General features: G+C 44.1%; 1 protein-coding gene across 1 annotated transcript in view; it reads left to right on the top strand.

Annotated features, from left to right (window-relative positions):
* The first annotated feature begins 1,751 nt into the window (after positions 1–1,751).
* The window catches only part of slc27a6 (solute carrier family 27 member 6), an 88,027-nt gene continuing 64,390 nt past the window's right edge, over positions 1,752–25,388 (top strand). The window contains exons 1-2 of the mRNA XM_078214344.1: positions 1,752–2,474; positions 22,168–22,377. Of these exons, the coding sequence (XP_078070470.1) occupies positions 1,994–2,474; positions 22,168–22,377 (691 nt within the window). The 5' untranslated portion in view covers positions 1,752–1,993. The remainder of the gene's footprint in view (positions 2,475–22,167; positions 22,378–25,388) is intronic.

The following is a 25,388-nucleotide window of genomic DNA, read 5'->3' on the forward strand; positions in this document are numbered from 1 at the left end:
AACAATCCCATCCAGGCCCTATTCCTGTAACCCCCTGTATTTACCCTGTTAATCTCTCTGACACTAAGGGGCAATTTAGCATGGCCAATCAAACTAACCCGCACACCTTTGGAGTGTGGAAGGAAACCGAAGCACCCGGAAGAAACCCACGCAGGCACAGGGAGAACGTGCTAACTCAACACAGAGAGTGGCCCGAGGCCAGAATTGAACCCGAATCCCTGGCGCTGTGAGGCAGCAGTGCTAACCACTGTGCCAACATGCCGCCCTTGCAGATTCTTAATGGATTCCTATCTGCTCTTAACTAAAAGAAGTGAATATTTTGGGATACATGTTGCCTGAATTACAGTATAGTTTTTGCTACTTGAAATGATTTCAAATGTGGTATAATATTCTAAGGTTTTAAGGGTTTTCTGGCAATGCAATCTTTTCTTCATGGGAGTCCAACCTGGCAAGAGGCTTAGGAACAACATCTGCAGGAAGAAGGAGAAAATAGCATTATGGCTGCAATAAAAGCAAATAAAAAGAGTGCTTGTAGAAAACCTTCCCTTCTTATCAAGTTTTATAGGCCGAGGTTAACATACCTATCTTTGATGAATTGCATGTCTCCAGGGATCTATAATCAAATTTTATCACTTCCTGCAGTCAACTATCACAGTTAGTAGAACATTGCGTGTTGCAGGCGAGGCCACTGCAGTTGTGAACTTCTTGGCCTCATTGCTGGGTCTATTGGTAACATCAGTTAGTCTGTAGTTCATGCTTGCATTAAGCAGGGAAATAAGGTCCTGTTTACCAGAGGAAAAGCTTTAATCATTTTCAACTGTAATACTTCTCCAGAATTTTTGACATTTTAGAATATGAGTTTGCCCTCCAGTTGCCTGTTTTCTGGGCTGTCCCATCCACAGCATTTGGTCCTTCTTCCCTGAATCAGTGTATCACCCAGGTAAGACCCTCCTAACTCACTTTCCATGCCACCTGGGGTGCTGATATTTCTGCTGATGCTCGCAAGTGTCAGAGAAAGTAGCACTGTATCTTTGAGAGGTTCTTGCTTTCAGTCTGTGTGACGGCAATTTTCAAGTTATCTGAAGATTCTTGAAAAAAAGGAGGCAAAGTTAATCATGAGTTTGTCATACTGAGTTTGCAATTAAGTGAGTGAGAGAGTTAAGTAGAGAGGCTGGAGGATGCTCAAACACAGTATTTGGTCTCCAGCTGGCATCTCCAATGAAGTCTGCCTCTGTCTGTCACTGATGTCAGTGGTACCCTCATCCATCAGCCCTGGCGCCTATACAGAGGTAGGACCTCCTGCTGTCCTCACATGCTTCCTTCCTTTGTGTGGCAGCTCTTCCTGCAAGGAGGAAGTGTTGTTAATCTGTGCCCTGTTTTCAAATGCTTTGAGTTGTCCCGAGGTCATGAAAGTCATTATATAAAAGCAAGTCCTTCTTTATTAGCACTGGCACTCGCTGATTGAATTTCAATGAAAATGGCCAAGACACTCTGCCAACTCCATCAGATACGCAGGGTGCACCCCACATAACCACTGCACACCACATTTGGAAAGCACCAGCAAACATTTCCAGCCTATTCTCCATTTGAAGCAAGCCAGATTGGCGACATCCTGAAGACTGACACTTTGTGTGACACCTTTGAAAGACCTCACTTCAACGTGGTTCCGTGGGATAACTCCAGCACCAGATAGTTTGACAATGTTGAATAGAGGTTGAACATGCATTGCCCAAGGCAGTTCAGGATGTCCCGCCTTATTTGGTGCTGGAAGACATTTCACATTCACTGTATGGTCACTGCACTTGTCGTTTATCGTTATCTTTCAGGAGGAGAGAAAATAAATCATTCCATGTTGAAAGTGGTGAAGAGGGTTTAAGTGAGACCCAGCGGAAGGCGCCCAAAGAGGAAAAACAAGAGCAAAGAAGATTAATCGACTGGGTGTTAAGTCTATCCGGGTGTTGCTAATATTTTGGTGCAGACAAGAGTTGGGAGAATGTTGTCTGTCGCCGCAGCAGCAGTGGCAGGAGCAATCGCCTTGTTGGTCCTCCTGAATCTCAGCTTTCCCTCTCTGTGTGACGATGTCCGCTTCATGCTCAGAGCCAGCAAGTTCGGCATGAAGTTTTTCAAAGTTTACCTCACCAAGCGGGTGCCGACGGTGCTGGACCGCTTCGCGCAGCGGGTGGAGGCCACCCCGCACAAAACCTTCCTGCTGTTCGAGGGCCGCCCGCACACTTACCGCGAAGTGGATGCTCGGAGCAACCGGGTGGCTCAGGTCTTCCTGGAGCGGCAGCCCGGCCTCAGGGCGGGAGACACGGTGGCGCTGCTCATGAACAACGAGCCCGACTTCGTGTGCGTCTGGTTCGGCTTATCCAAGCTGGGCTGCGCCGTGGCTTTCCTCAACACCAACCTCCGCACACGCTCTCTCTTGCACTGCCTGGCCAGCTCCGGGGCCAAGACCCTGGTCGTGGGCGCAGGTAAGGAAGGATTTTATTTAAATATAAAAGCAAATTACTGCGGATGCTGGAATCTGAAACAGAAAATGCTGCAAAATCTCAGCGTGTCTGACAGCATCTGTGGGGAAAGGATAGACATGATGTGGAGATGTCGGCGTTGGACTGGGGTAAACACAGTAAGAAGTTTAAACCAGGTTAAAGTCCAACAGGTTTATTTGGTAGCAAAAGCCACACAAGCTTTCAGAGCTCCAAGCCCCTTCTTAGGTGAGTGCCAAGGTTTCGAGTCAGGATGACTCTTCCTCAGCGCACAAAGAAGGATTTTTTGTTCCTTTCTGGCACCTCTAGCCTCCTCAGAATGGCCCAAAGTTGTTGACAGTTTAAAGTTCTTTAAAGTTTATTTATTAGTGGCACAAGTATTCTTACATTAACACTGCAGTGAAGTTACTATGAAAATCTCCTAGTCGCCACACTCTGGCGCCTGTTCAGCTATACTGGCCAATGCATCTAACCAACACCTCTTTCAAACTGGGAGGAAACTGGAGAATCCGGAGGAAACACCACACAGACACAGGGAGAACCTGCAGACTTCGCACAGAAGTGACCCAAGCTGGGAATCGAACCCAGGTCCCTGGTGCTGGGAGGCAGCAGTGCTAACCACTGTGCCACTATGTTGCCAGTCAGTGAAGTACTTCAGTCTAGTCACTGTATTAATGTGGAGCCTGCAGCAGCTAATCTGCGCAGCATCTGGTCAATGACCACATCATGCCTTGTGTTGGACGAGGTATGAATGCTAGCCAGGATACTGGGGAGATCTCTGCTTTTCTTTGCATGTTGCCATTGAACCTTTGACATCTACCTGAGCTGAGAAACAGGAACATCTTGTTCAAAAGATAAGGCTTCCCATCCATGTAGCAGTATCTCAGCATTGCACTGAAGTATCATACATTATGTGGTCATGTCCCTTGACTAAGGCTTGAACCCAAAACTCTTTGATTCAAACTGCTCCTCCTTCCTTTGCTTGTTCTTAAACATTGAAGAAGACAGTCAAAGCATCATCCTGTTTCCTACAGTCAGTTTCTTTCGGACTGGTGAGGGCACGTTTTGTTCAGATTGGTGATCCTGATTTTTTTCAGGTGAGACTTCTTCAGCAGCAGTTGGGCCTCAAGGGTCGGAGGTGCTTTCATGGAAGTTCTCCACCTGAGGAGGTTGACCCCGTATAAGGATGTCTAATTTACATTGTTTCAGAGTCACTTTTAAACTGTTTTTATATTGCTTCTATAAAAGCAAAATAACGTTTCAACGTTAACCGTGTTTCTCTCTCCACAGACGCTGACAGACCTGCTGAGTTAATCCAGCAGTTTCTGTTTTTATTTTATATCCCTTTTGCTGCCCACCATGAGATTGCTTCCCAGTTAGTAATGTCCCATAAAAGATTTTCCATCAGAGTGACTTCAGAAACTTCCACCACATGATCAAACCAATATTATTATGCCTTCATAATTAAGGCATCCCTTCCTGGTGTATTAGCTTTTGCTTTAAGAGCTTCAATGTCAGGAATCTTGGCTTACCATCTGATCTTCATTAGTTACCTCAAGCAGCTGAGGCAAAAGTGATTCTGTTGTTTAGTTTGACATTGTGTTAGTGTTGCATAGAATTTACTTTACAGAAATGTTCACGTTTCATAGACATAGAGCAGGATGATCAGATCAACAACCCTCTATACTTTGAGCTCGGTCTGCAGGCTGATGCCTTTCTTGTTCCTGGCTTCCCCAAAAGCTGAATTGGCTTTGGGGCTTCTGTTGGATGTTTCTGTATCAATATGCACTATTCTGGCCCAGGTGAATCTGTGCAAAGTCTTGAAGTGTGCAAGAATGTTCCCTATGGTGGGGGTGTCCAGAACTGGGGGTCATAGTTTGAGGAGAAACTGAGCTGAGGAGAACTTTCTTTACCCAGAGGCTGGTGAGTGTGTGGAATTCACTACCACCGATGTAGTTGAGGCCAAAACGTTGTCTGATTACAAGAAGAAATTAGATCTAGCTCTTTGAGATGAAGGGATATGGGAGGAAGGGGGAATCAGGAAATTGAATTCGATGATCAGCCATGATCAAAATAAATGGTGGAGCAGGCTCGAAGGGCTGGAAACCGGCGGGAAGGCAAGTAAGTAATTTGAATCTTTTTTAAATGGATAGTAAATATGTTTAGCAGTTCATTATCGGAAACTTTCAGGTCCTGATTGAATCTCCCACCCTGCCAGGAGTACTTCATTCCAGCGGGGTTTACACCAGATCTCCACAGGTGATCCCGCTGAAATGAAGGGGGGCAATCGGGGCCCCTCGGGCAGCGGGGGCGGTGGTGCCCCATGGGCATGGGCATGGGCACCCTGGCAGTGCCAGCCTATGCCCCCTGGCACTGCCCAAGGGATGAAGTGCCCATGCCCAGGGGGCACCTTGGCATTACCCATTGGCCAGTGCCAAGGGGGCAGGGCCCTATTGTGGGCGGGGCCGAGGGGCAATCAATGGGGGTGGGGGGTTCTGCTGCCACTCTGCATGGTGAATGGATTGGAGGGAGGCCAGCAACTGGGGTGAGCTGGGGAGCGGTGGTCTGCCGGGGGAGGGGGGAATCTGACCCCGGGGGGGGGGAGCGGGGTGAGGGGTGGTGGGGGGATCACCACTGCTGGGCAGATGGGCTGGACACCGGAGCGCTCCGAGATTGGGGGGGGGGGGTGGGGGGGGTGGTCAAGGCTGGCCAGGGAATTGTTGTGGGGGCTGCAATCGGGCCATGGTGGGGGGGGCTAGAGGGGCAGCACTGCGGGGGGTCCCGGGTTGGCCAGCGATTGAGCTGGCCAGCAAATGGGGAGACTGACATATCGTAGCCACTGCGCATGCGCAGAGTTCCAGAGCTGTCAGACTCCAGCGCGAATAGGCTCTGCCCCCCCTCCCCCCCCCCCCCCGGGGGTGGGGGAGGTGGGGGGGAGAATGATATTCACGACTGGGACCTCTGCAGTGCACAGAGTGTGGAGATTCGGGTGAGAAGCTGAACTGAGATAAATCGGGATTTAGAACAGTTTTCCCGCCAATTCAGCACTTTTGGGAGAATTGCGGCCTTTATTTCCCAGAAAGCTTTTGAGACTTGATTTAATTGAAATTTTCAAAATGCAATTGTTGGAGTAAAAGTGAGACGCTGCCAGAGGGAATCCCAAAATTAAAAAATACAAGATGGTTACCTGGTACAAAATGGACTCTGTGGAAAGACATTAAGCTGTGCTGACTTAGGCATAGACATTGCACAATGAGCTAAATCCTGTTATTGTCTAAATTACTGCAGGAAATAAACCAGACCTTGAGGTCCAAATGTTCACCTTAGCTTAAGATAAAGCAGAACCGAAACAATGAGTTTTGTTAACGAGATCAGTCGTTGATAGGGGGGCATAATCGGCTAACGATGTGATAACTGCTAATGCCTGTACTTGTCGACTCTTCGAAATGTATAATGATGTGATAACTGCTAATGTCTGTACTTGTCGATTCTTTGAAAAGTATAAAAGAAGCTCAGCTGCCATTTTAAAATTGAGAAGGTGACTGCGAGCCCTGCGGAGAGCCCAGCGCTTCTCCCAAAGCTTTGTCCGATAAACTGCATGTTGAATCTTTAAATCTGACTCCGAGTGGTGATTTTCCCACAACACAATCAATAGATTTTTATCAGTCCAGAGTACTAAAAGTTTCAGAAATAAGGCAGTAGATGGACTTACGATTCAGATCAACCTTGATGTAACTAAAAGGCAGAGCGGGCTTGAGGGGATGAATGGTTTCCTCCTGTCCATATGTTCTTCACACGATTTAGAAATGTATATCTCTTACTTTCTTTGACATGTTTGTAGAGAATGTATATTTTTGTTGCTGATGCCAACATTGGACAACTTAGATCCTAGATTTAACTTGACTTAGTAGATCCTAACTTTGTTTTGTTTTAGAAACCGTGGAGGAAAGTTTCTGGACACATGCATTGGAGTGCTGATGAATTTTTAACATAGAAAATAAAATATTCATCAAAACTAGAAACAAAACGTTGGAAAGATCTCAGTACAAACACAAGAAGATGATTTGTGTTATGCCAAATCAGCAATATCTTTACAATTTCCCAAAAAATGGCAGTGTCAGGTTCTGACTAAAAACCAGCATGTTTCTCCCCAGAGAAACAAACAGTTTTTCTCTCCAAATCTTCTGACACTTTGTCAAAACAAAAGCAAGGAGCGTGTTTTGCACTGTCATTCTTGAGGGGTGAGGCCTATGTATATATATGTGTGGGGGGCAGCATGGTGGCACAGTGGTTAGCACTGCTGCCTCACAGCAGCAGGGACTGGGTTCAATTCCAGCCTCGGGTGACTGTGTGGAGTTTGCTCTTTCTTCTCGTATCTGCGTGGGTTTCCTCTGGTTTCCCCCCACACTCCAAAGATGTGTGGGTTAGGTTGATTGGCCATGGTTAATTACCCCTTAGTGTCAAGGGTCAGCAGGGTAAATACCTGGGGTAACGGGGATAGGGCCTGGGTGGATTGTTGTCGGTCCAGGTTCGATGGACCGAATGGCCTCCTTATGCACTGTTGGGATTCTATGATTCTAATTCAATTTAAAAACTATGCATTGTTTTTCACAATGTGTCATTTTTTCAGACAAGATATGTATGTAAAAGGTTTGAACGTAGTGCTCACAATATGCTTTAAAATCCTATTTTGTTAGAAGTAATTGTATCAATTAATGTAAACCTAGAATCAGAACTTTTTGGCAGTTCATGGGATCAACAGCTTAAACTTTGTTTAGTCAAACAAAGTTAGTTGTAAATTCCTTTTTAACTTGAAATAATAATTTATCCAAAAAAAGAATAGCTACATGCCGGTCCGATAGAGCCAGTCGTTTTATAATGACACAAAGAAGGTGGACAAAGTTAAATTTTCAACAGAAATTCAGTGATGTACAGGGATTAATTGTCCAAAGGTCATTGTCCAGGCAAAGGTTTTCAGCTGGCAGTTCTTGTTTGTCAAGTAGTCACAAATTTCTGCCTTGCTGTGCCATTTCCTCCCACCACACCAACCCCACCTCAACTTTCCCCGAAAGGAACAGATCCACTTATACATATTCAAATCATATATTTGTAGGATATATTGTCTTTGATAAGACAATATATCCTCATGCTAACTTGTTTTTCCAATGTAATCTGCAAGACTGTTTTTTACTATATTGTGCTAATGTACTGAAGGGAAAATTGAACGTGTCAGTTTACTTTAATGTACTAATATCTTAAGTCATGCTCCTCAAATTTAGAAATCTGCTTTCAGGCGCCCCCATACGCTCTCAGCCATCTTCAGTCCCATTTGCGCTGTGGGCGGGGCTTAGCGCGGCCGAAATGATCGGAGCTCTGAACTGCGCATGCGCAGTTGGAAAAAAATTTGAAAAAGCACACCCGTGTCAGATCGCTTCCAGGCCGCAGAAAGCGGAGAAAGCGACCCGGGAGCGACAAGCAGGAGCGATGGTGCACACACACACATCACTGTCCCCCTTATCCACCCCCCCCACTACCCACACACATCACTGTCCCCCTTATCAACCCCCCCACTACCCACATACATCACTGTCCCCCTTATCCACTCCCCCCACTACCCATACACATCACTGTCCCCCTTATCCACCCCCCCCCACTACCCACACATATCACTGTCCCCCTTATCCAACCCCCACTACCCACACACATCACTGTCCCCTTTATCAACCCCCCCACTACCCACACACATCACTGTCCCCTTTATCAACCCCCCGCTACCCACACACATCACTGTCCCCCTTATCAACCCATCCCACTACCCAGACCGATCGCCACCCCTGCCCACCTCCCCCCCCCCCCCCCCCCACCGATCACCCGCAGAGTGGCAGTGGACCCCCTGCCCCCCCACCAGAGATCCATCTGCCCCCCCCACCAGAGATCCATCTGCCCCCCCCACCAGAGATCCATCTGCCCCCCCCCCCCCCCGCGCCTGAGATACATCTTACCTGTCTCCCTCCTCCCCCCTCCCCGACAATGATCTGGCCTCACTCATCCCCCCCCCCCAGAGAATGGTCTGGCTTCACTCACCCCCCCCCTCCCCCAAACAACGATCTGGCCTCACTCCCCTCTCTGCCCCCAACCAGACAATGATCAAGCCCACCTCCCTCCCCCCGCCCCCACCACTGATGTGAGTCAGAGAGCCGTTGGAAGCACTGAACGCGCTCTTCAGCAGCTGGAGCGCCCGATTCAGACTTTTATTTAGCAGGTCCATTAGAGCGCGGTTCCGGATCGGCAAGCGCGATGGTAAAGGGGGAAATGCTGATAAAGTTGGGCGGGCAGTTCATTAATTCAATTTAAATGCATGCAAATGCATTTAAATCGCCGTTGCACCCATTTTGGGCGCGAATCGAATTGCCGCCATTCCCGGGTTTCGGTAAAGTGGCAATCTGCGTGGACGCGGGTGCGGATCGCGTTAATGGCCTCTCACCCGACTTTACCACGTTTTCGCACCTGAAAACGGGCGCGACGCAATGGTAAAATCGGGCCCTTTATCAGAGGTTGATGCATCATCCAGACTTGAAACATTAGCTCTGTTCTTTCTCCAGCATTGACCTGTTGGGCTGAATGATTCTGTGCTCTAACTACTATATACAAACCAATTCATAATTTTCATTCTTGCTGCTATGTCTCCCTTTAGGCTATTACAATTAATATTGCAAAAGTGATATCAATTTATCAATTTTCCACATGGATTTATCAAAATCACTTTTGAAATATAATTACACTACTAATGGTAGTAAAGTATTACTGATCAACATGTGAAACTTTCATACTATGTTAATTTGATCTATAAGAGGCACCCATCAATTTGATTACAGATTGGGTTATGAATGTGGATAGTATTTGGAGCTGTCATATCACATGTTTATCACTGATACAAGTCAGATCTGCATTACGCCCAGATTCAGCACTTAGAATGAAAATGGTAAAATCGGGCCCAAAGAGTCATCCAGACTTGAAACTTTAGCTCTGTTCTCTCTCCACAGATGCTGTCAGACCTGCTGAGATTTTCCAGCATTTTCTGTTTCTGTTCCAGTTTCCAGCATCCACAGTATTATACTTTTAGCTTAAGTTAGTGTTGGTATTTATGAGTCTTTTCCCACCCTTCTACAATTAATCCAACCAACATAAGCATGGTGGCACAGTGGTTTACACTGCTGCCTTACAGTGTCTGGGTTCGATTCCCAGCTTGGTGACTGTGTGGAGTTGCACATTCTCCCCGTGTCTGTGTGGGTTCCCTTCAGGTGCTCCGGTTTCCTCCCACAGTCCGAAACACGTACTGGTTAGGTGTATTAGCCATGCTAAATTCTCCCTCAGTGTACACAAACAGCTGCTGGAGTGTGGCGACTGGAAATTTACAGTAACTTCATTGCAGTGTTAATGCAAGCCTACTTGTGACACTAATAAACAAACTATACTTTTGTTTCTTGTGTCTTCATGTATTTATCTAGCTTCTCTTTAAATGCATCAATGTAAGTCAGCTCAGCTACTCCTTGTGGAATGAGTTCCACAGTCCAGTTTTCTCTGGGTAAAGAAGTTTCTTTTGAACTCCCTATTCAATTTATTGGTGACCACCTTGTATTCATGGGCCAGATCTGGCCTCCCCCACAAGTGGCAATATCTTCTCTACAGCTATGCAATAATACCGTTTCAGGTCATCCCTCTCTTTTTTGAAGTAAAAAGAGCTCCAGCCAGTTCAATCTTTCCTGATAGGTTTAACACTCAGTTTCGGTATAATTCCAGTAAATCTTGTTCATCGGACTCCTCTACAGTCTCACCAAGGTTCTATACAAGTTAAACCTAACTCCCTGCTTTACAGTTCTACAAGGATGCTTCTTCGCCAGCTTGGGGTAAACACAACTCATTTATGTACAGGTTAAATCTATACAGCTCCCAAGATGATTCTGGGTTCTCTAGGTCATGTGACCCTTACTCTGCAGATTGATCCTTAATGGGACAATCACCAAATCCCTCCCCCTCTAAGTCATTTCACAAAAATCTCAATACCCAATTTACAAAGTCCCAGATAAGTAAACATTTAGTACATTAATTTAGTCAATTATAAATTAAGTCTTTCAGGCATTTCCATACCCTTGTGAAGTGGTGTAACTCCTCTGCCTGGGGTGCTTTCACAAGTTTGCTGAAACCACAATGACAGGCGCCTCTTCAGACACAGGCAATTCAGTTCTATCTGTTTCCATGGAGACAACGGTTGTGCCTGCCTCAGGATGATCAGGTATTTCAGTGCTAAAACAGTTGGCAACATTTCCTGATGGCAATATACTTCCTGATGGGAAAACTGGCTGCTGGGGCATCTCTCTTTTTCTCAAAGGATTTATGTGTTTTCAGATGATCCTTCTATGTCCACTTGATAAGAAAGGGTCCAGTTTGAAAGACAACAATTCCAGGGACCTAATTCAACCCACGACCAAAATTCCTCACAAACGCGATATCATCCACCTTAAACGACCATTTTGACCAACATGAATCAGGTCTTGCCTTCTGACAGCTTTGGTTGACCTCTACCTTCCCTGGCGCATTTGGAAACAAGAGCTCAGTCTCATTCTGAGATGACAGTTCATTAACGACTCTGCTGGGGGGACTCCCATTGTTGCATGTGGAGTGTTCCAGTAGCCAAGAAGGAAGCCCGAGATTCTGGTCTCCAAGGTTCCTCCTGACTGCTTTTAGGTCAGACTTAAATGTTCGGATAGCTCACTCAGCTAGTCCGTTGGATGCTGGGTGGTAAGGCCCAGATCTAACGTGCTTTATACCATTGAGTGTGGTGCAGTTTTGAAACTCAGCACTTATGAATACTGTTCCATTGTCAGACGGCTATGACTTCAGCTATTCCGTGGGTGGACAAACATTGGTGTAATCTTTCAATGGTAGCATGTGATGTAGGAAACTTCACCTCAAAAGTGGGTGGGGGGGGGTGGGTGGGGGGTGGATTTGGGGGTGGGGTGGGGGGGGGGATGTGGGGGGGGGTTGGGGGGGGGGGGTGGGGGGGTTTGGGGGGGGTGGGGGGGCCGGGGGGGGGGGGGGGACAGGGACGGAGTGGGGGGATGCCCCTCTTTTATGAGGGGTTGATGATGCTCTCCTGGACCCTCGGGGTCCAGCATGCCACATCCTTCCTTGTGATTAGCAACACCAAAGCCCACCTGGTGCTGCTCTCGCTGGGTGGCGGGTGCATGGCAGAGAGCTGGTGAATGGACCGTCAAACCTGCTAATTGTAATTAGTGGATTTGCATAATTATTGGTTGCTGCTGGCTGTGGGTATCCCAATTTTTGGCTGACTCCCTATTCTGCAGCGCATTGGGATTCCCATTGGCTGACTTACAAGGCTGGAGAACCTTGCCCACTGATCTAGAATCATAGAAATTTGCAGCACAAAGAAGGATTATTCAATCTCCGTGACTGTTCAGTTTTTAAAAATCTATCCAATTAATTTCAATTCCTTGCTCCCTCCCCAAACCTGTAAATCTTTACTTTTCAAGTATATATTTGACTCCCTTGAAAGTTACTATATGCTTCCACCAGCCTTTCAGCCAATGTGTCCCAGATCATAATGTCAAGTGAAAGACACAAGTGAAGGAGGGCATTGTTTCATTGCCAGTGTGGTGGCTCCTCAAATGGAATAATTCATTCTAATTTCATTAATGTACCTTGTCCCAAAATCCTTTCTTAAAAAGCTATCCAGTTCTGTTTTAAATTACATTAGTCTCCACATTAAATTCCCCTCTCATAATTGTTGTGATACTTATATCTGTATGTTTATTTTTATTTGAAATTTGTTTATAGTTTTTAAATTGCCAAATGTTATTTTTACACATTTTGTTTATGCATGTATCATTTGTACATAAACTTAATCTAGCCATGTATCAGTTCAACTTGTCTTTGAGCACCTTCATTGCTATTTGAATACAACCACCCAAATCTTGCTAGCATTTACATAGGAGCGATCTTATGGTCCCGCTGATGGTGCACCCCCACCATGGGATTCCCGGCGGTGAGGGGTGCGTTCAGTGGGAAACCTCATTGACAACGGTGGGACTATACGATCCCGCTGCCAGCGAGCAGCATGCTACCTCTCGCCACCACCAAGCGAACTGTGGAGAGGGAGAAAAATAAAGCCTCTCATTTCTGATAGATTTTGTTTTGTTAATGGCCCTCTCTCTAACAATCTCCTGCTGTGGTAATGGGCTATAATTCCCAAAGCATAACTAAAAGCCCGGGGATCCAATGGAACAAAGAGGAAAATTTCACCTACCCAGTCACAAATTAATGACCCTAGAGATTTCACTGTGGATTAATTGAGGATAGAATGGTCATCTGAATTTTTAAAAAAGCATGCAAGTGCAGTTTAATCAGGTCACCCTCTGACTACCTTTATTTGACTTTGATGTTAGAGGTTTCTAAATAGAATTAACATCTGTTATTTGGCAATTCAAAATAAAATTAAGTCCAGTATATGGTGCTGCTATAGTCCCTGAAGAACTTTCTGTGCTCTAAGGCATCGTGCAATATTTATAATTGTTTAAAATACTTAATACAACAAAATATTTTAAAGTGCTTCACACCATTATTTACTTTGAAATGGAGTGATCATAGGCAAATAAATCAACCATTTTGTATTCAACAAAAAGTGATATGTTTAATATACAATTAATCTGTTTATTTTCTTCTAAGTTTCCACTGATATAAGTATCTGTTTTGCTTTTGTTGCATGAAAAATATTATGTCCATGTGGAAATTAGAAACACGTGATGTTTGAATAGATAAAAACAAAATACTGCGGATGCTGGAATCTAAATAAAACCAGAAGATGCTGGAAAATCTCAGCAGATCTGACAGCATCTGTGAAGAGAGAATAGAGCCAACGTTTCAAGTCAGGAAGAAACTGAAATTGACTCGAAATGTTGGCTTTGTTCTCTCTCCACAGATGCTGTCAGGCCCGCTGAGATTTTCCAGCATTTTCTGTTTTTGTGTGTGTGTGATATTTGAATAGGATGTCTAAACCAAAAGTGTTTTTTTTTCTCCAAAATGAACATATCATTTGTTAAAGGTGGTATTCATTTTTTTAGAAAACTATTAACCTGCTATTATGTCATCTGCCTCCACCAGCTTCATTCCCAAATTGTACGTGTGCAATTGTAATTATTATTCATTTATTGTAGTAAATGCTGCCTTTTCAAGCATTGAATATTTTTTCATAGATTTCGGTAATGCTCTTGACAACTTGGTACAAACTCGATAGAATGACAGTGCTGCTAGTCATTGGAACCTTTGCTTGGTTTCAATTCTACTCATTTCAGACTGTAAACGGAAGACAATTCAGTGTTGTTGTGCTTCCAGCGGATTTGTTCTTCGATTAATGCTGCATGGATATGCTGCCAAATAAAGAACAAAACATTGCCAGAGTAACGAGCAAATATGCTAACGGTCTTTAGTGATTTTTTTATATGACCCCTGTTATACAAAATCCTGCAGTAATTTTATATAAAAACTAAAGCAACGTCTGATGCAAGTCTATAACATTTTGCACATTCTCACAAGCATAGGCAGCAAGTGATTTCTTCTTCATCAGCTGCTAAACACTGGAAAGCTTTTAGAGGATTGGGTTAATGTGGATTCAAGGTTTTGTTTATTCTTTTACAAAGTTAGACGTCCGGTAGCTCTGACGTCCATCATTATGAAGTGCTTCAAAAGCTTAGTCATGGTATGAATCAATTCCGGCTTCCCACATTGCCTTGATCCACTACAATTCGCTACTGCCGCAACAGGTCCACAGCAGACACCATCTCCCTGGTCAACCCTGGAACACCGAGACAACAAAGACATCTATGTGAGACTTCTATTTATCAACTACAGTTCAGCCTTCAACACCATTATACTTACGAAACTCATCTCCAAACCCTGTGGCCTGGGGCTTGGCTCCTCCCTCTGCGACTGGATCCTGAACTTCCTAACTCACAGACCGCAATCAGTAAGGATAGGCAACAACACCTCCTCCATGAAGATCCTCAACACCGGTGCCCCACAAGGCTGTGTCCTCAGCCCCTTACTATATTCCTTATACACCTATGACTGTGTGGCCAAATTCCCCTCCAACTTGATTTTCAAGTTTGCTGATGATTACCACCGTAATGGGTCGGATTTCAAACAATGACGAGACACAGTACAGGAAAAAGATAGAGAATCTGATGAACTGGTGTGACGACAAAAGTCTCTCCCTTAATGTCAACAAAACGAAGAAGATAGTAATTGACTTCAGGAAGTGTAGTGAAGGAAATGCCCCTGTCTACATCATTGGAGTCGAAGTGGAAATGGTCGACAGCTTCAAGCTTCTCGGTGACCAGATCGTCAACAACCTGTTCTAATTCCCCTCATGCCGACACTATCGTTAAGAAAGCCCACCAACGCCTCTACTTTCTCAGAAGACTAAGGAAATTTGGCATGTCAGCTACGACTCTCTCCAACTTATACAGATGCACCATAGAAAGCATTCTTTCTGGTTGTATCACAGCTTGGTATGGCTCCTGCTCTGTCCAAGACCGCAAGAAATGACAAAAGGGTCGTGAACAAAGCCCAGCCCATCACTCAAACCAGCCTCCCATCCATTGACACTGTCTACTCCTCCTACTGCCAAGGAAAAGTAGCCAGCATAATTAAGGACACAATGCACCCCGGACATTCTCTCTTCCACCTTGTTCCTTCGGGAAAAAGATACAAATGTTTGAGAACCCGTAACAACCGACTCAAGAATAGCTTCTTTCCTGCAGCCGTTAGACTTTTGAATGGACCTTCCTCGCATTATGTTGATCTTTCTCTACTCCCTAGCAATGACTGTAACACTACATTCTGCACTCTCTCCTTTCCTCCTCTATGAACAGTATGCTTTGTCTGTATGGTGCGCAAGAAACAATACTTTTCACTGTATACTAATACATGTGACAATAAATCAAATCAAGACATGTATTGAGTATAACAAGGTCCATAGTTACTGATAAATCAGAAAGTGCTGGAAAAACTCAGCAGGTGTGGCAGCATCTGTGGAGAGAGAAATAGAGTTCCCATTTCGAGTCCAGTATGACAGTTTTTCAGAACTGCATTATGTAGAATAGAAGCTCCTGGAGTTCAATTTTCAGTCTGTTCTGAGTCAACTGATGTCAATGGAGCTGGTTGGACAGGATTACGGTTGACCTCTTACTCCTAAATATCATGCAGGGTTTCTTACTATTCATAGCTATGCAATGATCTCATTGGAAGACTGAATTTATGCAGAGATTGGTCAAGTGCAGGATCGAGTTTGGCACAGTTAAATTACTGTCAACATCTACATGTGAAAGGTAGCCACTTGGGCAAGATATGAAAGGGCAAGTGTAAGCAGTGTCTTTAGGAGAGAAGAGGAGGGAATGAGGAATAAGCAGCAAAAACCTCACCCAAAAAATTACATGGGTTAAAAAAAATCACAGCTGCTTTGTATCTAAATCTAGTTTTGGTATTCAGCTAACCTGTATGAACGATTTGGTCTTCATTTATCTTGGTTTAATGTTTGATAATCGCCTTCTGTTAGAGGTTTGTATTGTTCATGGAGTTATTACTTGGTACACAAATTAAGTTTGTACAAGGAAACATGGTAAGTTTATATCAGGAAATAATTATCTGTAATACGACTAGTTTGCCCAGAAATGGAATAAAACCACAAAATACGTTTAAGTTACATTGTGGATCAATCAGCAGTGATAGCAAGAAAATATGTTATTTTTTGGGTGTGAAACTTTCATTAGTTTCGGTGAAAAAGCTGCAGTTGGAATATTCATTTTTCCCAGGTCTAGATGCTGATGGACCAGTAATGTATTTAATCAAATTTTATTTCAAATTTCCAGTGTCCGTAGTTTGTTTTCTTTTTGTCTTTGGAATGGTTTCATGTAAGTGCGCAATTTGCTTTTGTTTAAAACTCAGAATATTTAAAGCCTCAATTAAACGATTGAATCACAGAAGAAAAAGAGATTTACATGTCTTCAAAACAATGCAGGCTCAAGAGCTAAATAGCCTATCCCTACTCCTATTTCTTATGCTCTTAATACAACACAGATCGTTCAAAGTATTTGGTGTCTGATGTGTGAATAGTGTTTGGTTTCATGTGCTGGTTTCTTTCTTTGCTGAACCGTGAGATTTAATTCTGTATTTCCCTCCCCTCCATCTGGGATTGAATGGAGTACTGTTTGAGGCAATGAACTTTCCCTTTCCCAAAGATATACAGATTTTAAAATTCAATTCATTTGGTGTCCACAGTAAAAGCCTCTCCTCAATTAAACTATTTAAACACCAGTTTAAATGCCCTGCTGTGTGACCAGATCTGGATAGCTGGGGGATGGGCCTTACAAAGGTAGAGCTCACTGAAATTAAAGTGTTTTAATGGGGTGGGTGGTGGGCTGAGGCGTGGTGGGTGACAAGTCTATGTAAAGTTGGTTTTATTGAATCGTCAACTACTCGGCTTTACTTCAGGGTTGATTGTGGTTGCATGACACTCACATTGGGAGCCACCAGGCCTATCACAATACAAAAACTGTTTCGGACAAATTCATTAGTGCAGACATAAAATTAAGTGATGCTGTAATATTTGTGCAGTAAAATGTGCTCTTCTAATTTAAAAGTGAGGTACGTTATTGGAGAAGTCAAGGAAAATCTTTTTTTTCATGCAACTTGTAATTGTGAGTGATTTCCAAAGTGATAATTGGGTTAAAAACTGCGCAACTCCCTTTCTTTAGCGTTGGTACTCTTGACTGAAATCACAAAATTCATCTTTCTCCACCTTAAATAAGTATGCATGTGGGTGCTGTCAGAGGCATATAGATATCAGGTGTGTATCATCCAAACAAATCTACGTACTTTTTATCTTTCTGTTCAAAGATTGATGGGTTTGCAATCAGACACTAAATCAGCTCTTGGAAAATTACTGTGCACCTCTCTTTGACCTTCTCACTGCAGGTATTGACTGTAACTCATACCTGACTCTGCTATCTTGCTCTTGGAATGGACTTTGTGCCATGAGAATTCTTGATCTCTTGATTAAAAAATCAATTGTGCCATTGGGAGCAGCTGTTGCGCAGCAAGTGGAAGAATATCTACAATAATAAGGGGCAGATTGGGAACTTAATGTCTTGGATATAAAGTATTCAGGAAAGATAGCAAAGTAAAAAAAGTGTGGCAATCAGAAAAAAACTATTAGAGCAGTGGAAAAAGATAATGCAGTTGAAGAGTCAAAGACTGAAAGTTAGAAATAAGGTACACTAGAGGAATTATTGCACAATTGTTGTATCCTATAGGACACCAAATAGTGGGCAAGCTTTTAAGTTTAAAGTTTATTTATTCATGTCACAGGTAGGCTTACATCAACACTGTAATGAAGTTAATGTGAAAATCCCCTAGTCGCCGCACTCCGGCACCTGTTCAGGTACACTGAGGGAAAATTTAGCATGGCCAATGTACCAAACCGGCACATCTTTCGGGCATGTGGGAAGAAACTGGAGCACCCGGAGGAAACCCACGCATACGCGGGGAGAACGTGCAGACTCTTCACAGACAGTGACTCAAGCCGGGAATCAAACCCAGGTACCTGGCACTGTGGGGCAGCAGTGCTAGCCATTGTGTCACCCTGAGGAGGATGCTTGTGGGCAAATTACAGAAAGATTAAGAATTACATAAAAGTAATAACTGGGGACATCTGCACGTAAGTGTAAAAATAGTTAATTGGTGGAGGGCTACTTTGTGCATAAACCTTTGAAGGTGGCATGGCAGGTTAACAATCATTTGATTTGATTTATTATTGTCACATGTATTAGCAAAGAGTCAAAAGTATTGTTTCTTAAAGACAGAGCATACTGTTCATAGAGAAGGAAACGAGAGAGTGCAGAATGTAGTGTTACAGTCACAGCTAGAGTGTAGAGAAAGATCAACTTAATACAAGGAAGGTCCATTCAAAAGTCTGATGGCAGCAGGGAAGAAACTGTTCTTGAGTCAGTTGGTACGTGACCTCACACATTTGTATCTATTTCCCGGTGGAAGAAGGTGGAAGAGAGAATGCCGAGGCAGCGGGAAGTGTAGACAGAGTCAACGGATGGGAGGCTGGTTTGCATGATGGATTTTGCTACATTCACAACCTTTTGTAGTTTCTTGCGGTCTTGGGCAGAGCAGGAGCCATACCAAGCTGTGATACAGCCAGACAGAATGCTTTCCATTGTACATATGTAAAAGTTGGTGAGAGTCAAAAGTTGGTGAGTGTTGCTGACATGCCAAATTTCCTTAGTCTTCTGAGAAAGTAGAGGCGCTGGTGGGGTTTCTCAATATAGTGTCAGCATGGGGGGACCAGGACAGGTTGTTGGTAATCTGGACACCTAAAAACTTGAAGCTCTCGACCCTTTCCACTTTGTCCCTGTTGATGTAGACAGGGGTGTGTTCTCCTCTACGCTTCCTGAAGTCGATGACAATCTCCTTCATTTTGTTGACATTGAGGGAGAGATTATTGTTGCTGCACCAGTTCCCCAGATTTTCTATCTCATTCCTGTACTGTCTCGTCATTGTTTGAGGTCTGACCCACTATGGTGGTGTCGCCAGCAAACTTGAAAACCAAGTTGGAGGGGAATGTGGCCAGTTAACAAAGCATATGCAATCTTGGGTTTAATAAGTCAAGCTGTAGAGTACAAAAGCCAGGAACTATGCCAAACTTTGATAAGCTATTGTAGTGAAATAGTTGTTTGAGTATTGTTGAAAAAAAAGACGTTTTTGATCGAAGCTTTTTACCTTGCATTGATCAGGTTGTTCTCCAGAATACAATGCAAGGGAAATCAACAATGTATACTGCATGAGAAGAGAATGCTAATTGGTAAAGGCATTGCCACAGATAATGAACCATTTACATAAGCATGATATGGAGATGCCAGGGTTGGACTAGGGTGGGCACAGTAAGAAGTCTCACAACACCAGGTTAAAGTCCAACAGGTTTATTTGGAATCACGAGCTTTCAGAGCGCTGTTCCTTCTCACCTGATGAAGGAGCGGTGCTCCAAAAGCTTGTGATTCCAAATAAACCTGTTGGACTTTAACCTGGTGTTGTGAGACTTCTTACTGCATTTAAATAAGAACTAGCAGCAGAAGTCTGTAATTCGGCCTCGAGTTTGCTGCGCCGTTCATGACGATCATGGCTGATCTCATCTCGGCCTCATCTCCACCTTCCTGCCTGTTCCCCATAACCATTCATCACTGTACTAATGAAAAATCTATCTATTTCCTCCTTAAAGTTGTTGAGTATTCCAGCATCCACTGTTCTTGGGGTAGAGAGTTTCGCAGCTTCATGATCCTTTGAGTGAAATAATTCCTTGTCACCTCTGCTTTAAATCTGCTATCCCTTAATTTGTCCACATGCCAATGTAATTACGTTGGTTTAATACCAGAGCACTCGGGTTTATTGCCCTCGAACTGAATTTGAAATTCAAGCATGCAACAATCATTCATCCCTAGAGGATCCTTTACTACAAGATCATAATTAATCCCATCTCATTGCAGTGTTGATGTAAGCCTGCTTGTGACACTAATAAATAAACTTTAATTTTAAAAAATATTAAATCAAAAATAGCTAGCTCTCTGGTGGGTTTGACAACATTTTGTTCCAGAAGACAATTTCCGATACAATTTCCCTCAAGACTATCCTTGCCAATTTAATTAATGCAGTTCATATGTATTTAAAAACATTCAGGATTATTGTCATATCTTTCTTATAAGCCCCCAGTATTTCCTGGTTTATACTGTGTCTTACTGTGGAACTACTATTAGGAGACCTATAGATTGCTCCCACTGAGGACTTCTTTTCCTTGCAATTTCTTATTTCTACCCAGACTGATTCTATGGGGCAAATTTTCGTGTTCCACCCGCCACGGGAATCATAGTAGGCCAGGGGCGGTCCATGGAAAAATCTGTTTACCTCGGGCGGGATTTTTCGGTTTCGGGGTGAGCGCGGCTGGAAAATCCCACCCTATGTCTTGGTCTCCAATATAATTTCTCACTACAGCATTGATCCAACACCACTCCTTTTCCTTTCTGTCTATCCTTCCAAAACACTGAGCCAAGCATTGTTTCAATGTAGCTTGACTTTGATTAGTCAAGATATTGCCCTGAGGGATGAACCAGCAGATAGTTGTCACTTATTTTGTTTAGCTGAAACATGTGCAATGTGTATACCTGGTCTTTCTGTCTGCAAAGAACAGGACCCTGTATTTAATGTATGTAGCTTCCAGTACACGTAAGTTCCTCACACTGCAAGTATGGCATTAAGCAACCCTAGCAAAATTGACCAATGGAAATTGGGAATGGGGTGGGGAGGAGCTCTAAGCTGGTTGGGCCTTACTTAGTATGTAGGATGATAGTTTTGGTTGTTGGAGGCCACCCAGTCCATTCCAACAAGATTATTGCAGGAATTTCTTAGGGCAGAGTCTTTATGCTATCAGCAAATGTCCCTACTTCTATCATGATGGTGGAGCAGTGAAGATGGTTGGACAAGAGTTCAGCGCCACTTGCAACTCCTCAGATATTGAAGCTGTCCTTGTGCACATGCAGCAAGACCGTGACAACAGTTGGGCTTAGGCTGTTAAGTGGCAAGTAACATTTAATTACAAAAGAAAATGTAACCATCTCCTTTTGACATTCATTATCATTACCATTGTTGAATCTCCCATTATCAACATTGTGGGGGTTACCATTGACTAGAAACTGAACTGGACCATCCCTAAAATAAACTGTGACTACCAGAGCAGGTCAGTGGCTGGGAATTCTGTGATGAGTAGCTCTCCTCTTAATTCTCCAAAGCCTGTACACCACCTGCAAGGCATACGTCAGGTGTATGATGGAAGTACAGCACCAACAATATGCAAGAATCTCAGCACCATCCAAGACAAAACAGCCCACTTGATCTGTACCCCATGACCACTTAAACATCACTCTCTCCACAACCACAATGGCAGAAGTGTGGACCCATCTGCAATGTGCACCACAGCAACTCACCAAGAGTCCTTCGACAGCACCTTCCAAACACACAATCTCTAGCATCTATTATGACAAGAGCAGCAGACTGTGCAAGGTCCCCTTCAAGTCACACACCATTCTGACTTGGATATATATCTTTGTTCCTTTACTGTCACAAGGGACATATTCTGGAATTCTCTTTGGTGTATCTACACCAAGTGGTTTGCAGCTACTTCAGAAGGCTTCTCAAGGGCATTTACAGATAGACAATAAATGCTGGTCTTGTCCACAACACTCGTATTCGAAAACCAAATTAGAAAAACAGCCTTCAAAAGATAAACAGTTGAAACAGAAATATTTCAGAGATATGGGGAAAGTACAGAGATATGGGGAAAGTACTGAGAAATGAGACAAGTTCCATTGCTCTATCGAAGAGCTGGCACAGATGTGGTGGGCTGAGTGACCTATTTCACTGTTGTATTATTCCGTAATTCTAAATTTGCTGCCTATGGACAATTATTATTTTGTAAATAAATAATGTTTTTTAAAGATTGTGATGTCTTATTTTCAACTTTATAAAATTGTGTTTTTTTTATAACTTGCAGATCTAGTTGATGTTATGGAGGACATTCTTGCCAATATCCAGGAGAATAATATATCTGTTTGGGTTATGGGGAAAAGTTGTACTGTCAATGGGGTGAATACCCTAGCAGATAAAGTAGAAGAAGCACCAGACACCCCTGTGCCGAGATCGTGGAAATCTGCAATCTCCTTAAGGTCAACCTTCGTCTATATATTCACTTCAGGCACAACAGGTATTCAGGATTCTGTTTCTTTTCTTCCTTGGCCTACTTCTGCTCTTACATCTTATGCTCTATGGCCTATGGTCTTATTTGTTCTGTAGAGATAACTTTATTTGAAGAATGTAAAACGATGTATCCTGTTCCGACATTACAGTACAATAACTTGCATTTGTAAAGCACCTTTGTCTTAAACAAAATGCCCCAAGAAATTTTCAAAAGAAGACAAAGATCAGTGGAAATGATTAAGGGAATAGAAACTAAGCCACGGATCAAGAAATTGGGAAGGTTAACAAATTGTTTGAGCAAAAAGTGAAGCTTCTCAATTCTGGGTAAGGAAAAGTGAAGAGATGTAAGGAGGGAATTCCAGAGAAGACAAAGGTGCTTTAAGGTCCTGCCACTACAGTTGTGATGAAAGGCATGGGAGGATTGGTGGGGGGAAATGCACTGAAGGTATTGGCTGGGATTCTCCCAAAAAAATTCTAAGAGTCGAATTCGCATGAAAACTGGAGTAACTCACGTGGTTTTTTCAGTGTGAGTTCAGAGAAGAATCTCCCACGCTCTGTGCACTGCTGAGTGCACCAGTGTAAATCACTGCATAGGGCCTATTCCCGCTGGAGAGCTTGGCAGCATTGCACTGAGCGGGCCACTGCGCATGTGCCGATTTGTCAGCACCGAGGTCACTGGCCACCCCCGATCCTGCACCGCCCAGCCCTGACACCCACACACCCCCCCCCCCCCCCCCCCCACACCCCCCCAACCCTAGCCCCGATCGCTAGCGTCCCTCCCTCTGCTTGCGATCCAAAGTGCAGATTGGCAGCGAGATACCCCACCCCCACCGATTTCCCCCCTATTATGCCCTGCCCCCATCAGGTACCACTCCCTATTAGGCCCCACCCCGTTGGTACTGCCCCATGCCCGATGGGCAGTGCCAAGGTGCCCCCTGGACACTGGCACTCCGCTCCTTGGGAAGAGTCAGGGGGCACCTTGGCTCCTAACTTTAGTGTGGAGCTGACAGTGTCTGTAATCCAGCACTGGGAGACACGCTTGGGGCCAGATGCCCAGCACAGATTGTGCTAATCCAGCCCCACTGAAATGTCCTGGGAGAATCGTCCCCATCATGATGGGCTAAAGCTGGAAGAGGTCAGCAAGATTAGTGGGGCAAGACTGTGGACAGAATGTGGCCCCCTAGCCATCTTTATATTGACAGCTTCAGGGAAGGAGATGCTGGAGATAAACCGAGTTTCTGCTTAGAGGGAAGTTGGCAGAATTAACTATCACACACCCACATACCACACAACACTCAGTCATGATGCTTAGATGTCAGCAAGCACTGAAGCAAGGCAATGTGCTTAATGGTGACTTTTGCTTGATCAGTTCTAACTCGTGTCTCATTCAGAACCACATAGTCTGCCATATAGTCTGATGGTTGAATCTGCCAACATTCAGGTGTAGCATGTCTATGGAAAGACCCTCAAGATCTAGAGAACATTGGGCCATGAACATTTGAGCAGTCAGCCAGAACATATATATCCTGCATCTATCCATGCTAAAACCATAGGGGTAGTGCTATGTGGAAGTAATCCAAAGGAATTGTAGTTGCACAATGTTTTTTTAATTATTTGTTTGTTCACAGAATGTGACTGTCACTGGCCAGGCCAGCATTTATTACCCATCCTAATGCTATTGAGAAGGTGATTGTGAGCTGCCTTCTTGAATTGCTGCAGTCCATGTAGTGTAGGTACACCCTGTTTTGAGTTGAAAATTTTGACTCCGTGACAGTGAAGGAATGATGATATAGTTGCAAGTCAGGATGGTATGTGACTTGGAAGGGAAATTTCAGGTAGTGGTGTTTCCATGTATCTGCTACCCTTATCCTCTTGGTGGTAGTGGTCATGGGTTTGGAAGGTGCTGACAAAGGAGCCTTGGTTAGTTGCTGCAGTGCATCTTGTAGATGGTACACCATTGCTTCTTTGTAATGGTAAGCACGTTGCTTTTTAACACAGTTAGCTTGTTTATTTACTGTTCATTTTTCCCATATGATAAAATCCATTTGTTAACTTCATCTTCCTTATTGCCCTGGCTGTTGACCTCTATCTTGTAAGGACTGGCAAGACAAGAGTTAAAGTCATCAATGGGTGTCTGTGAAGGGAATGAATTGGTGATTTGGGGAATGCTTTGAGCTGGAGATTAGGAGTGGGGGTTGAGGGGAGGGCAAGTGGATTCTGAATTAGGCAGCCTGATGGGTGCACTATCTCATTCTAAGTGAACCTGCCTAAATGAAGACATCCTGACTACCTTGTGCAGTTATTTTTACAGTTGCTGGTGCTCTCACGCAGTCATGCTCATTCTCCTCCTGTTCCTCCAGTTGTTTCTCCTCCTTTGAAGAGGCAGGGTGCTCATCATCTTTCTCTCCCTAGAACTCCTAGGTCCTGTTGCTCTGCCATGTTGTGCAAGATGCAGCAGAGCACTATCGTTCTGGCTACCTAGATTAGTGCATACTGAAGGGTTCCCCAGATCTGTCCAGGCACCTCAAGTACATCTTCAGCATCCCGACTGCATGCTGTATCGCAGCTCTGGTGGTCATGTGGCTGCTATTTGTACTTCTCCTGGGTATCATTGACTGAGCTCCTCAGTGGTGACATTAACTTGGTCTTTGGAGGGTAGCCTTTATTTCCAAGGAGCCATCTGTTAGCTTTGAGGCAAGTCGGTCTCAGGGAGGCTTGACACTTGCAGAATGAAAACTTCATGACAGGACCCTGGGAATCTCATGCAAACATACCTGTGATCTTTCTGTGGGTGGATTTGAGCTGAACATTGACAGAGTGGAAGTGCTTTCTGCTGACAGAGTTGTTGGTGATCTAGGGACACCTTGATCTCCATGTGTGTAGTCAATGACTCCCTGGACCAATGGGAAGCCGGCCAGAGTGGCAAATCCAAGTGTCCAATCAGTCTACCTGGTCTCATCAATTGAGAAATGCAAGTCAATGTTCCCACTAAACTGAGGTGTACGAGTGGCCACACAG

The sequence above is a fragment of the Mustelus asterias genome, chromosome 6 (assembly GCF_964213995.1).
Source record: "Mustelus asterias chromosome 6, sMusAst1.hap1.1, whole genome shotgun sequence".
NCBI lineage: Eukaryota > Metazoa > Chordata > Chondrichthyes > Carcharhiniformes > Triakidae > Mustelus > Mustelus asterias.